Source organism: Scatophagus argus, chromosome 14 (genome assembly GCF_020382885.2).
Source record: "Scatophagus argus isolate fScaArg1 chromosome 14, fScaArg1.pri, whole genome shotgun sequence".
NCBI classification, from domain to species: Eukaryota; Metazoa; Chordata; class Actinopteri; family Scatophagidae; genus Scatophagus; species Scatophagus argus.
The window spans coordinates 5,608,702-5,621,963 of NC_058506.1; the positions used below are offsets into that span (position 1 = coordinate 5,608,702).

At 44.7% G+C, this 13,262-nt stretch overlaps 1 protein-coding gene across 5 annotated transcripts in view; it reads left to right on the forward strand.

The window, feature by feature from the left end:
- mtmr4 (myotubularin related protein 4) overlaps positions 1–13,262 on the forward strand; it is a 36,045-nt gene extending 22,783 nt beyond the window's left edge. For 3 of the 5 annotated variants that reach the window (XM_046410392.1, XM_046410393.1, XM_046410390.1), the window contains 16 exons: positions 123–152; positions 784–866; positions 2,097–2,263; positions 2,409–2,505; positions 3,954–4,067; positions 4,181–4,374; positions 5,131–5,259; positions 5,797–5,908; positions 6,476–6,671; positions 7,252–7,437; positions 7,831–8,001; positions 8,356–8,510; positions 8,717–10,208; positions 10,294–10,404; positions 10,563–10,651; positions 11,501–13,262. In XM_046410392.1, coding sequence (XP_046266348.1) covers positions 123–152; positions 784–866; positions 2,097–2,263; positions 2,409–2,505; positions 3,954–4,067; positions 4,181–4,374; positions 5,131–5,259; positions 5,797–5,908; positions 6,476–6,671; positions 7,252–7,437; positions 7,831–8,001; positions 8,356–8,510; positions 8,717–10,208; positions 10,294–10,404; positions 10,563–10,651; positions 11,501–11,678 — 3,504 coding nt within the window. In that variant the 3' untranslated portion in view covers positions 11,679–13,262. The remainder of the gene's footprint in view (positions 1–122; positions 153–783; positions 867–2,096; positions 2,264–2,408; positions 2,506–3,953; positions 4,068–4,180; positions 4,375–5,130; positions 5,260–5,796; positions 5,909–6,475; positions 6,672–7,251; positions 7,438–7,830; positions 8,002–8,355; positions 8,511–8,716; positions 10,209–10,293; positions 10,405–10,562; positions 10,652–11,500) is intronic. The other 2 variants (XM_046410394.1, XM_046410391.1) reach the window with 1 other exon arrangement.

Below are 13,262 nucleotides of genomic sequence, written 5' to 3' on the forward strand. Positions count from 1 at the left end.
TTAATAGTTGTTTTTTTATTCATTTATTTATTTATTTTTCCATTTCCTCCTGTCTCATGTCTTCCCTCCCTCTTTCTCTCTCTCTCTCTCTGTGTGTGTTCCATGGTGTCACTGTGTTTTAGACCTACCCAGGTGTGGACAGTGAGATATCTGTGAGTACCATATGATGAAACACCACCCTCTGCCACAGTCTAGACTGTTTAATCATCAAGCCCTTCTTCTCTTTAAGTGATTACAGTGCACTGGGAACAAATTGTAATTTACATTGAACTTGATGGTAACAAGTATTTGTTATGTTCAATGAAAGCACATTGCAAAAATAACTGCTGCAGTGTGTTGGCTGACCTTGAGAGTTAATATAAAAACAAGCACTACTTTTGGACATAAGGCATGAAATAGTATTTTCTCATTCAGACAAGATGCACCAAGTGCTGGCATTGCATAAAGGTGAAGTTGTGTGGGTGATTGTATAAAGCTTAGCAGCGCCTTTTATAACACCTCAGTTCACAGGGTAAAATAATGGAAAGCATTGAGAATTGACAATCCTGTAGACAGAGCACACTTTGCAGTTTGTTTGGTATCATAACAGAGGTCTCCAGACAAAGTTAAAATACTGCAGAGGCCTTCTTCTCCTCTACGGTGAGGTTAAAGTTGTACTATGTGTATCTAACCTGGACTGAGTCAGTACTAGACCAGAGGGTGGTAACCTTGTTGCAGATGTGCTGTCTGCTTTGAGAGCAGGCCATCAAGCTGATCATATGCGCTCTCTGTCTCCCCCTACAGGTGCCTCTCAGGCTGATAGAGAGTGTGGAGAGCAGAGATATGTTTCAGCTGCACATCATTTGCAAAGACTCCAAAGTTGTCAGGTAAGTAGAACAGCTATAACTATACTGTAGACATCATATAAAACCTACAGGCTGTTGTTACTAGAGTAAGTGCAGAGGTCTGATATGTACGTGAATGAATAATAAAATAGGTGAATTCTCATTAGCTGTGTTAGCAATTTAGATCAGATGCTACAATGCTTAAGTGCTAATCAGTGTTTCAGGTTTAAAAAGTGGTTACTGACAGCGGTAATGAAATGATATTAACATAATTCGAGTCCTAGTCAGGACATAGGCAGCTATTAGACAGAGTCCCCGGATTGCTGTGTAAATTTAGCCGGTTGCTTCACTGATTTGGACATGATCTGTGCAGATCTGTGTTCATTATGCCATACTAACTGCTGAAATTGAAGCATACAACTCATCCTGCTCATTATGATCTTTCAGGGGAAAAACTTGTCTTCACAGGTAGCCTTTACAATTGTAAAATAATTTTAAAAAATGACTTGGCTGTTCCTTTCTTTTGTTATTGTATTCCAGTAATAAAAATAGGCTGTAGGCTATAGGCAACATATGCAGTAGACATAGTTTTGACATAGTCCCTCACAATAATAAGTCTGCTAGCAGCCCTGCAGTAAGGTTTTATACATTGTGAGAGAAGATTAGGTTGAGTTGAAAAGCAGAAAATAACGCTATAGGCTGATGCTGATTGTATCTCATTCCTTTTCCTCCAGCTGATACTACTATCCCCAGAATTTGTTGTATTGACTGCTTAATGAAATAAGGATTATGTTGATAGATAAAACATTTAATCTCATTCAGACTTCTTTTGTGAGTGACCAGGGTGTGCTGAGTAGCATTGTTGTATTTGATGATTTTATTTCATTATTAATTGCTATAGTCATTTGCCAAGATCAGACAGATGGCAAATATATAACTGCTACTAAGCATGCTTGCACTTGTTTTAAAACCTCTTTGAAACGAAAAGACCAAAGCCTGCTTTTATTTCGCAGCCGACTGTAATTCTCATCTATTCATGGACATCTGTAAAGTTCAAAACTCTCAGCAGCAGATGTGCCAGGGGCGTCTTGGTTCCTCATCATTAAGCACCCACATTATTACTCCTGTTTAAAGAATGGAAAAATGCTGAACATCTGAAGAAATTAGCTTTTCTTGTTTTTCTCCCAGCCCCCAATGCATGAAGTTGCAATGAGATATTTTGTTTGTCTGATCACACTAATCTTTCTAATCTTCACATTGGCTGCTCCACAGATGCCACTTTGCAACTTTCAAGCAATGCCAGGAGTGGGTGAAGCGTCTGAACCGGGCCATAGCTCACCCGTCCCGGCTGGAGGATCTGTTTGCACTGGCTTATCACGCATGGTGTCTGGGGGGCAGCGCCGATGATGAAGACCAGCATGTTCACCTCTGCCGCCCAGGTCACACACATACACACACACACACACACAACAATCAAGACTGAGCTTAATGCAAAGTTTCAGGACATTTCAGGTCTGATTTTGTTAGAATGTGAATATTCCTAAAATGATTTGATTTTGACATGAGTGCTGTGCGTGTGTGCAGGTGATCACGTGCGTCACAGAATGGAAATGGAGGTCAAGAGGATGGGTTTTGACACACAGAACGTCTGGAGAGTGTCGGGCATAAACTGCAACTACAAGTATGTAACGGCTCTGTCGCAGCAGATAGCTTTACGATACTGTAACTATAAAGAGTCATCGTGGTTGTTTAGAGAGTGAATGGCGAGTGATGGTGTTTCAGAGAGCTGGAGGGATGGAATCAGGCTGGAGTAGAGACACTGTAATCACAGTGTCGCCAAATTGAACAGATTGTGTGACCAGCAGCTTGTGTGTGTGTGTGTGTTGGCTTATCTGAGCGCTGTGCATCAGAACTCTGTGGTCAAATCAGATTTAAATGAGAACACTGAACACAAAAATTATAAACATTTATACTCATTTTTGGGCACACCGTGATTTACACTTACCTGAGAATCGTCACGTTTTTACATTATTGTTAGTATCTACGTAATCCAGATATAGTATGTATGTTGATGGGTATGATGCAACCAGGAGTTGCTAACTGAAAGTCAGAATACTTTTAACACTGCTAATTTGCTCAAATGTAGGCAAAAAAAGAGGTTTTACTTGTGGCTATCAGCAAAGTTACTGAGTCCGTGGCGACATTATACTTCCTTTTGAAATTGTGAAAAATGAAAAATTAAATTATCCCTAAAATTGAAGTAAGACAAAGAATAATCATAGTCACGATAAAATTCATTAATATTAACTTTCTTCATGTTTCACAACACCTGTTGTAGAGGTGAGTATTTAATACTGAAAAGATAAATTTGCAGTGGACTTCAACAACGAAGGTCAGTGTGAGTACTTGCTCACTTTTATCTCATCGGCCCTCTTAGGACAGCAGTATTCTCTTCAGGTCCAGTCTTTGGCGCAAATAACACATTGTAGTACTTAGTCAAGCAGAAATACTGCAGCATGCTGTGGGTCTGTGTATACATGGGTGTCAGACTCCTCTGTCTCCTTTTCTGTCTGGGTAAATAAATTCTGTTTAATAAAAAAAAAAAAGAAATGTCAGGTCAGTCTGCTCGGAGGGCCCAAGAGAGTGCATCCTGCTGAGGGAGACAGACACACAGGACAACAGGCTAATTAAACAAGCCACAGCCTGCTGAGGCCCATGACTCAGCACAGTATTTCACATTCCCTCTTTCTCTCTGTATCACCCACCCACACACACACACACACACACACACAGAGTCTCTGTCCTTTCTTAGATAGTCAGCAGGTGAATAGAATTTAAAGAAAGTATCATGGGAGAGGAGGATGAGACCTCAGACAGACAGTGTCAGGCAGTAGCGCTCTGTGATTTGTTCTGTGCCAGAGCTGAGAGTTCTTGATGCAACGGTGACCCTGAAAATTTGTGTATGTTGGAGAAAGTTGTTTGAAGCTCAAAGCACTGTTTTGTTTGGTTTGTTTTTCTTACTGAGAGACCTGTCTTAAATGACCCTTAGTGTTAAATGCATGCAGCAATATAAACTACATTTTATTTTCCATTTTAAAAACAATGATGTCTTGTCCTTGTTGTCCACAGACTGTGCTCCAGCTACCCACAGAAGCTCCTGGTTCCAATATGGATCACTGACAAGGAGCTGGAGAGTGTGGCTAACTTCAGATCCTGGAAGAGGATCCCTGTGGTGGTCTATAGGTGGGTTTACTGGCACAGTCTCACATGTTTACACTAATTTGCTCGAGAACATTTTCCTTTTAGGTGTTTGGATCTGTATTTGTGTTCACTGACTCTATGACCTTGAATTGAAGGCACCAGAAGAACGGGGCAGTGATTGCCCGTTGCAGCCAGCCTGAGATCAGCTGGTGGGGTTGGAGGAACACAGATGATGAGTACCTGGTGACATCTATCGCCAAAGCTTGTCAGATGGGTACCAAGGGTACCTGTGCAGCACCAACCTGCCGACAACGCGGGGAAGCTCCCGACTCCTGCGAAAGTGATTTTGGTAAGGAGGTTGACTGATTTATGCATGCAGACTCCTGCATGTAGCTCTCAGGCCGGTTATTTGTAAGGATGTCCTCAGGATTTTCAATATTTACGTGTGTCATTACGACCTTTGATGCTAAACATAAGTGCCAAGCAAGGCGCCACTTTAAATTGTGCCTGTATACACTGGCCTAGTTTGGCAAACAGATAGTCGAGCATTTGATTTAGGTAGCATTAAATCGCATTTCTACTATAGTAATACTAATACTATACTGATCACTATTCCTGAAGTATAAAATCTCCAAGTGCATGCAGTATCCATTAATGTTACTGCATTATACTCACTTAGTTACAGAATAGTGTAACTGAGTGCATCTTTTGATGATTTATGTGAAATGACACACACAAGTATACATACAGCAGTGTGTAGAATGAGTGGCAGCACAGCAATGACTGAGTGTCGAGAGAAGTAGTTCAGTTGCAGCCTCAGAGTAATTACTTGTCTTTCACTGTGGTAGCTGCTGTGGTAGCAGGTCTCTTGACTTGTGATTGTTACCAATAGCAACACTGTGTTTGTGCCATCAGGAGGAGATATTGATTTTCAGCAGGTTACAAATAGAGTGAGTTTCTGTTAATCGTGTCCATGCTACTTCGCTGACTCTCCTTCTCCTTTCGCACACACCCTCTCTGCCCTCCTCTCCCCGGCAGTTTGATTCTCATAACACCACACGAAACAATAAAAATCATCACTGTGTCTTCTCACCCGTATCGCCAGACTCTTCTCTGATGGGTGGCTCTGGCTGCAATGACAATACTGTGCCACAGAAGCTGTTGATTCTGGATGCTCGCTCATACACCGCTGCAGTGGCCAACCGAGCCAAGGGCGGAGGCTGTGAATGTGAAGGTTAGTGTGACCAAACATTTGAAAAGTCTTAAACAGTTTAGAGATTTTGCTGCATGTAAGATATGAGAGTAAAGGCCACTAATAGGTTTGTCAACATATATTTATTACATTTTACACATCACTTACTGCATTGTGCAGTATTATTTGCCTTTAAAATAGGTATTCACCACCTATGCTTCTGGTTCTGCCGGTCATTCAAGCATGCAAAATAAATTTTGTGACGAGTGACCTAAAATTGCACCAATCAGAATTTGTTGTATTGACAACGGATCACATAACTTGAGTGAAACCCATCTCTTGACCACAAATATTTAGCTTTGATTGGAACTTTGCACTTCCAATCAACTCTGCAAAACTATTCAGTGTTTTGCTTTTGTGTGTGTGTGTGTGTGTGTTTGACCGTCTGTTTTCTTATACTATCACAAACTGTGATAGCAAAAATCATCACCATCATCTGAAACCTGATGCTCCCTTTATAAGCTAAGTGTTGTTTTGTTGTTTGTGACCTTCCTCAGAGTTGTTTGTGTTTGTGTTTAGAGTACTACCCCAACTGTGAGGTGATGTTTATGGGAATGGCCAACATCCATGCCATCCGGAACAGTTTTCAGGCACTGAGGACCGTCTGCAGTCAGATCCCAGATCCAGGAAAGTAAGTCTATCTGTTTGACCTTTCTCTCTGGGCGGCACTGCCTTCATTTGTGCCTCCCCTGCTCGCCCCCCCTCTTCTTTTTTAATGGCTTCAGCTCACAGTAAGGCAACACCACACAGAAATGGGAACACTGCCACTGAGTCCAGTCCAGATCCTGCTGGGCTGGCCAGATGTCTGTCTATATACACGACAGTGGATGTGTGTGTTATGCATTTCCGTTTGTTCCAGAGTTTACATCTGCATGTTTTTATAAACTGTGTGTGTTTTACTAGTGTGTTCAGGTGTGGCTGTGTGTATTACATGTGTGGTGGTATGTACAGTATGTAGGTTAACCCAGCTGATATGACACACCAGGTTATTTTGAGGCTTGTTTTTCTGTTGGAGGTGTGTAACCATGCAGAGAGACTTCCAGAGATATAGAGGCTTCCTCTTCCCATCAGCCTAATAACCCACTCTGAGTTAACCCTGAGTAACCAAAGCTGATGTGTATAACAGTATCTGCGGGTCACTTCATCAGCTGATTCCACGCGGGTCTGTACTATGCTGATCGTTTCCCTCTGTTTCCAGCTGGCTTTCAGCACTTGAGAGCACCCGATGGCTGCAGCACCTGTCTGTCATGTTGAAGGCAGCCACTCTGGTATGTTCAGCTGTGGAGAGGGAAGGCCGTCCTGTCCTGGTGCACTGTTCAGACGGGTGGGACCGTACACCCCAGATTGTAGCCCTCGCCAAGATCCTGCTGGACCCCTACTACAGGACTTTAGAGGTGAGGGTCTGCACGATGAAATTAGTGTTACCAGTTACCAGTTTTGTTACCTCGTCAAGTTAGACAAATAGCCTTAAGTGATGTCACTTGGGGGCAGCAGTGGTTTGGCTGAAGACAACATAACTTTTCACATGTGTGTTGTTAACCCCGGTCTATGAGCTAATCCTGCATTAGCCCCTTTTCACTCTAAATTTGTTAACTCAGGCCCAGGGCGATGTGATTAATTAATGGATTGGTCCTTTGGAGAATTCAACTAATGTTTACATTGTGGAATGCTGTGACTGCTCTTTTTTACTTGATGCTGGCACCTTTTAGCCTTGTGTTTAGTTGATCTTCAAGGCATAATCTGGCAAACTCGGGGGGGCCATACATGTCTGAAAATGAGATGAAATAAAACGACGTAACACATCCAATTCTCTGACCAAACCATGTGTCAGGTTGTTGTCAGGTGCAAGGTTTTGACAGTGTGGAATAAAATAGAAGTTATCTGTCACTGGGTTGCTAAATCAGAGCATTAGGCTTAGCTTTTGTTGTACTGTAATATTATTGTCTTCAGTACTGACTAATGTGTCCTCCACAGGGTTTCCAGGTGCTTGTAGAGACTGACTGGCTGGACTACGGTCATAAGTTTGGGGACCGCTGTGGCCACCAGGAGAACGCTGACGACGTGAGCGAGCAGTGTCCTGTCTTCCTGCAGTGGCTGGACTGTGTTCACCAGCTGCTCAAACAGTTCCCCTGCCTGTTTGAGTTCAACGAGGCCTTCCTGGTGGGTGATCGTACAGCGCGCTTTACTTCTCTCTGTCTTTCTAATAATGTTTCCATTTTTTATGACTGTTTCCCTAATAAACCGTTGTGCGAGTGACATCAAAGCATCTTTTACGACGGAACTCGCATATAAAAAAAAAAAATAAATAAATCTACTTTTATATTATGAATGGTTGTTTGCATACTATTGTAATCCTTGAAGAGATCCTAGAAAGTGCAGCCAGTAAGAACAGAGGACCAACACTGTCAGCTTGAAACCTGCAACCTACAACGTCATGATGTTTCATTTTAATCAGCTGTGACATTTGGCAGCGCACTATAAAACCATAAAGAATGTAAACCTTTGCTATTTTGAAAGGCCTGACTTAATGTTCAATCTTCCTCGTGTGTCCAGGTCAAGTTGGTGCAGCACACATACTCGTGTCTTTACGGCACCTTCCTGTGTAACAACGCTCGTGAGAGGGAGGCAAAGAACATCTACAAACGCACATGCTCTGTCTGGTCTCTGCTGCGCAGCGGAAACAAGAACTTCCAGAACTTCCTCTACATCCCCAGTCATGATATGGTACCACACATTGACACTTGACACTGTCTTGACACTGTTATTATGCTCTTGCTATTATTCATGGCTTTTTGGTAGCAGAGTCACCTGTAAAATACAGAAAGAGTTTGAGCTCAGCTGCCGCCATTAGCCAGTGAGCCTGTGAAGAAAGGTGACTTTTTTTATCTGAGCATTTTTAAGACTAATATAAATCAGCAGATGTTTCTCAACCCTGAACAGAGGAGGCGGCTTTATTAATGATTAATGCATAGTATGACTAAATTTGCACTTTCATTTCAGTAAGTAATATGGTAATAAGCTCCATCATACTGTACTTTGACCTTCTGGGACTGACCTTGTCACTTGTTTGTCTGCCAGGTGCTGCAGCCAGTCTGCCACACACGGGCATTGCAGCTGTGGACAGCTGTCTACCTGCCCACCTCCTCCCCTTGCACCGCTGTGGACGACTCTGTGGAGCTCTACCTCCCCCCAAATGTTGCAGGAGACGAACTCACCTCCCGTTCTCTGGACAGGTGTGTTTGTTTAGTGCAAATCTGATCTGTTTCTCAGTTTCTGTACCTGCTATTCTTGGCAGTCCTGAAGAGAGATTTGCATTTGTTCAAAATTCACGTTACTGAGTCACACTGCCCTCTAATGTTCCAAAAAGAGAATTGTGTTGTTGCCATTCCTGCACATGTGGCAGAAAAATAAATCTTTATCATGTGTCCCTGATTTCCAGACTTCCCAAGACCCGCTCCATGGACAACCTCCTGTCAGCTTTTGAGAACGGGGTGCCCCTTACACGTACTTCGAGCGACCCCAATCTCAATAAACACTGCCAGGAGGGTCGCTCTGCCCCGGAGCCTTCGCCAGCCTCAGAAGAACCCTCTGCAGACATCTGTGGTGAGGTCAGTCCTGACACTGGACTAGACCACATTGATGGGGAATCTCTACATCAGAGTCCTGCCAAGACCCCACAGGATGGCCTGTGTGCAGAGAGCTGTGAAGACACACTGGAGGAGGAGCTCTGTCTCACCACACAGCCCCTGCCCTCCCTGCCATTTCCCCCTGTCCCTCTCAGTGAGGATGTTGCACTCACTCCCCCTCCCCTCCCCACACCTGTCCTCCAACAGGCTTTGCCTCAGATCACTAACCCTCCTCTCCCACCACCTCCACTGGGGGCTGAGAGCTCCTGTAGGACTGCTAATAGGACCACACCACCCACTCATAAATCAGAGCCATGTTTACCTCTCCCCTGCAATAGCATGCAGCCCCCAGCCACCACGACCACCACCCCTACCTTGCTGCTTAATGGCCACACTGACAGCCAAGTAAACGGCCTCCTAGAATCTGCAGGTCTGCTCGCTCTGAAGCAGCTAACCCCACTCCTTCCCATGGAGGACTCCACTGAAACTCTCACAGGTGAGGGGGAGCCTCCCCCTGCCCTGCCTTCCACGGTGAACCAGGACCCCACCCAGAATCGTGTTATTGATGAGGAGCAGCCTGATTCAAAGCCACAGGTTCCAACCCAGAAGGAGAAAGAGGACACGAGGGCAGAAGCAGTGAAAGGAAGAGACCGTGTGTCAGCAGCTGCAGCAGCACCTGTAGACTCCACCCAGGTAGCAGCTCGCCATCTGATCTCCCAGAGCCAGCTGGCAGACCTGTCCCTGCTTGGCTCCCACTGGGAGAGCGTCCAGGGTCTGGTCCAGTCTGCTTGCAGCAGTGCCAGTCACTCTGGCGTCAGCCGAGTCACGCATCCCAACACTTACCAGAGCCGTCGGCTTGCCAGCAAGCTACTTCGCTCCCAGGGCATTGCCATTGCCAGTGGGTCGCAGTGCTGTCGCAGAGATGCTCTTTGTTGTCCCAGCAGCCCTCTGCAACCTGGATGTTTGTCTGCTGCCAGGAGTGCAGGCCACACTGGGCTGTATGGGCCTGCAGCTATCGCCCTCAACAGCTTCTCCATGGCAGGCCATCAGCTCCTGCCGGTGTCATACTCCTCGCCCTCTGCTTCCAGCTCTCCTCCCCCACCCCAGGCCCCAGCTTACCTCGACGATGATGGGCTGCCGGTGCCTATGGACGCTGTGCAGCAGAGACTGCGGCAGATAGAGGCGGGCTACAAGCAGGAGGTGGAGGTGCTGAGGCTGCAGGTGCGGCAGCTGCAGATGAGACTGGAGAGTAAACAGTACAGCACCCCTCCCTCTGAGCCAGACGTCGACTACGAGGATGACATTGTGAGTAGCTTCCTGAGTGATGATGCTTTATCCTCAGTCTTCTCTCATCCCTGTCTGTCTTCTAACCTTCCCTCTCTCTGTTCAGACGTGTCTGCGTGAGTCAGACAACAGCAATGAGGAGGATTCTCTGTCGACCCACAGTGAAGACCGTCTGTCTGAGGGCAGCTGGGATCGAGTGGAGCGCAGAGACACAGAGGTCGGCATCGTTCACTGCTTCCTTGTCTCGTGTAGCTTCTGTGTCCACTTCTTTACCTTACTTCCTCCCCTCACCTTTATGGCGAGGAGCACCTCTAAGTACAGCACACTGTTCTGATGCAGATGTTTGTGTGTGTGTGTGTGTGTGTGTGTGTGTAGGTCACAAGGTGGGTGCCTGACCACATGGCCTCCCATTGTTTCAACTGTGACTGTGAGTTCTGGATAGCCAAGAGACGTCACCACTGCAGGTGGGGTTTCACTGTGGTTTTCTTACAGCAATAAACACATTAACTCACAAATAAAATGGTAGAAGGGAAACAGTCTGGCTTTTCACTTGTTAAAATCACCTTTTGCACCTCATTGGTTCCTCTTGTGGTCAGGCATATTGTTCTGGGGCACTGAGGTGTTCAGACACTTTGTGTGTTTGGGTTGTTACATCCCAGCTTATACTTTTTCAGTGATAGCTGCTTCAAAATCAGATTAAACATCCTGATTTCTGTATTCAGTAATAAAAAAGCATCAGGACTAACAAACAGTTTCCCATTTCCTTTTAGAGTCAGGCAGTTTTCATTTCTCCTGGCGCTTTTTTGTTGCAGCACAATTCTGCCAAAGCAGCAGCCTGCAGTTCAAAGACTTCACTTTGTGTGTTTAAAGAAATAAATCGTACTTTGGTCTCAGCCCATGGTTTCAGAATTAAAGGCTCTTGGTTTCAGAATTAAAGTCAGAATTATTTATATGCTCCACTGAAAAACAAAAAACGAGAGCTGCCTGAAACTGGAGAGAAATTCACATCAACAGACAGAGCAGCACGCTGAAAGAACAGGGAACAAAATGTGCACTACAGCACATGTGCTTAACTATTTGATAGTATTAGATGAAGTTGATTTAAAGCCCACATGAACATCTCAAATTCTGTATTTGACAGGTTTCAGAAGCAATTCAGTGGTTTTAATTGGTGTTTAAAATGATTCGTTTTTTTAAAAATATTTTTATCCCGTGAAGTATTGAAAAACAGCGTAGACATGGAAGGTGATTTCTGTTTCTACACTTTCTGTTCCGAGGGTATCCTAACTCCTGTCCTGTCTCTCCATCGTTAGGAATTGTGGCAATGTGTTCTGTAAAGACTGTTGTCATCTGAAGCTGCCCATCCCGGATCAGCAGCTGTATGACCCGGTGCTGGTCTGCAACACCTGCCACGATCTGCTTCTGGAATCCCGCACCCGCGAGATCCGCAGCCAGCAGCTCAAGAAGGCCATCGCCACTGCCTCCAGCTGAGTGAAGCGTCATGTAGCGTGGCCCGCCTCGGCTCTGTCCTGCTCGTTTTGGACTGATGAGCCCCAACCCGCTGATGAGGAGGAATTGTTGGTCTCTGGGAGGCTCGCTTTGGAAACGGAGGTGCACCGTGAGACGGTCTGAGAGGCGGACAAGAGGAAAGTGAAAGTCAGAAGTGCAGGTGTCAGCAGGGGAGGTTTTCCTACGCAGCGAACCCCTTCTGTTCAGAGACATTTTCAGCCTGGAGCGCTGCAGCGTCAAGTTGCCTGCACGTGGTTCAGTCCTCTAGCGGTGCCCTGACTGAGACACATCTCCAACCTGTCACCCACCTCTAAACACCTGCACCCTCCTTACGGACACTGTCTCGCACTTCAGAGGACAATCACTCACCCTTCCACGTGTCGGGGACTCCAAAGCCTTTACCTGTACTACTGGAGGCTTTCAACTTTAAAAGAAAAAAAATTGCTGCTACAGTATTTAAAAGTCTAATTTTGTATTCTTATTTTGTGCACTACTAGCTGTTGTGTATTTGAGGGAATCTGAGACCAAACTTGAGCAAAAAGGAGAAATCTGCTGTTTACTTTGTCATCGCATCTTTTTCTTGGAGCCTGAATGTAAAATGTAATGGATAACTGGATCAACTTTATGTTAATGTGCATTTGGTGGCTCGTATATGTGTTCATTGCTGCAATGTGTTTTCAAAATTATGTATATGCACAATGCTCAATGTGGTTCTGTCTTTATCAATGCTTTTCTCCAGTATAGCCATGCTGAGACGCTGTGAGGGACGTGTGTGGATAGAATGGTGCAATGCTGCGTGTTGTTTGTTTTCGTGGGACGTCTGTCTGAAGCGGTAAGAGGAAGAGAACACAGTAACGCTGAGAGATGGCAGGTTTTCGTAATGTCTTCTTCTGGTGTAAGTCATTTGGAGGTCCTGTGGGTATCCTGTGAGGTGACAGAGATGAATGATTGGCTCAGTGTCCACATAAAGCTTGATGTCCATCTGACTGATGACTCCTCCTCACATTGTTAGCTGGCAGTGAAGACTGCTCGGGAAAAGACTGAGCAAAGTGCTTGGAATTATCATTTCTGTTTAGGGGAGTTTGGCCACAGTCCTCTTTTAAACAAAAAAATGTGTTTGTGTCTACTGGTTGTTCCTTGAGATGATAGTGCCATATTTTGTTTTGTCTATTTTTAAAGCCTTTTTCTTTCTTACGGATGGCAGCAGGTTTCTAATTGGCCACCTCTCTGTATGTTTTAATGGTACAGATAGTTAGCTGCTTAATAACACTGAGACAACTAAAAATTAACAGATGGTTCAGTCTGATTATGAAGCTGAGCGCTTCAGTGGATGATTGGATGTCACTGAATTAGTTAACCTGCGTGGCTATCCATTGTCTAATATGTGGGATTTATTCATACGGTGTTCATGAAGTCAAAAATCTTTAAGAGGAACTCAGAAATGTAACATACATAGTTATCTGATCCGTAGTGGTGGCTAAAACCTGTCACTTAATGAGTAATTGTTGTAAAGAAATGCACTGTAAAAGATAAATCCCATGGGTTAAAATAAAAGATTATATCATG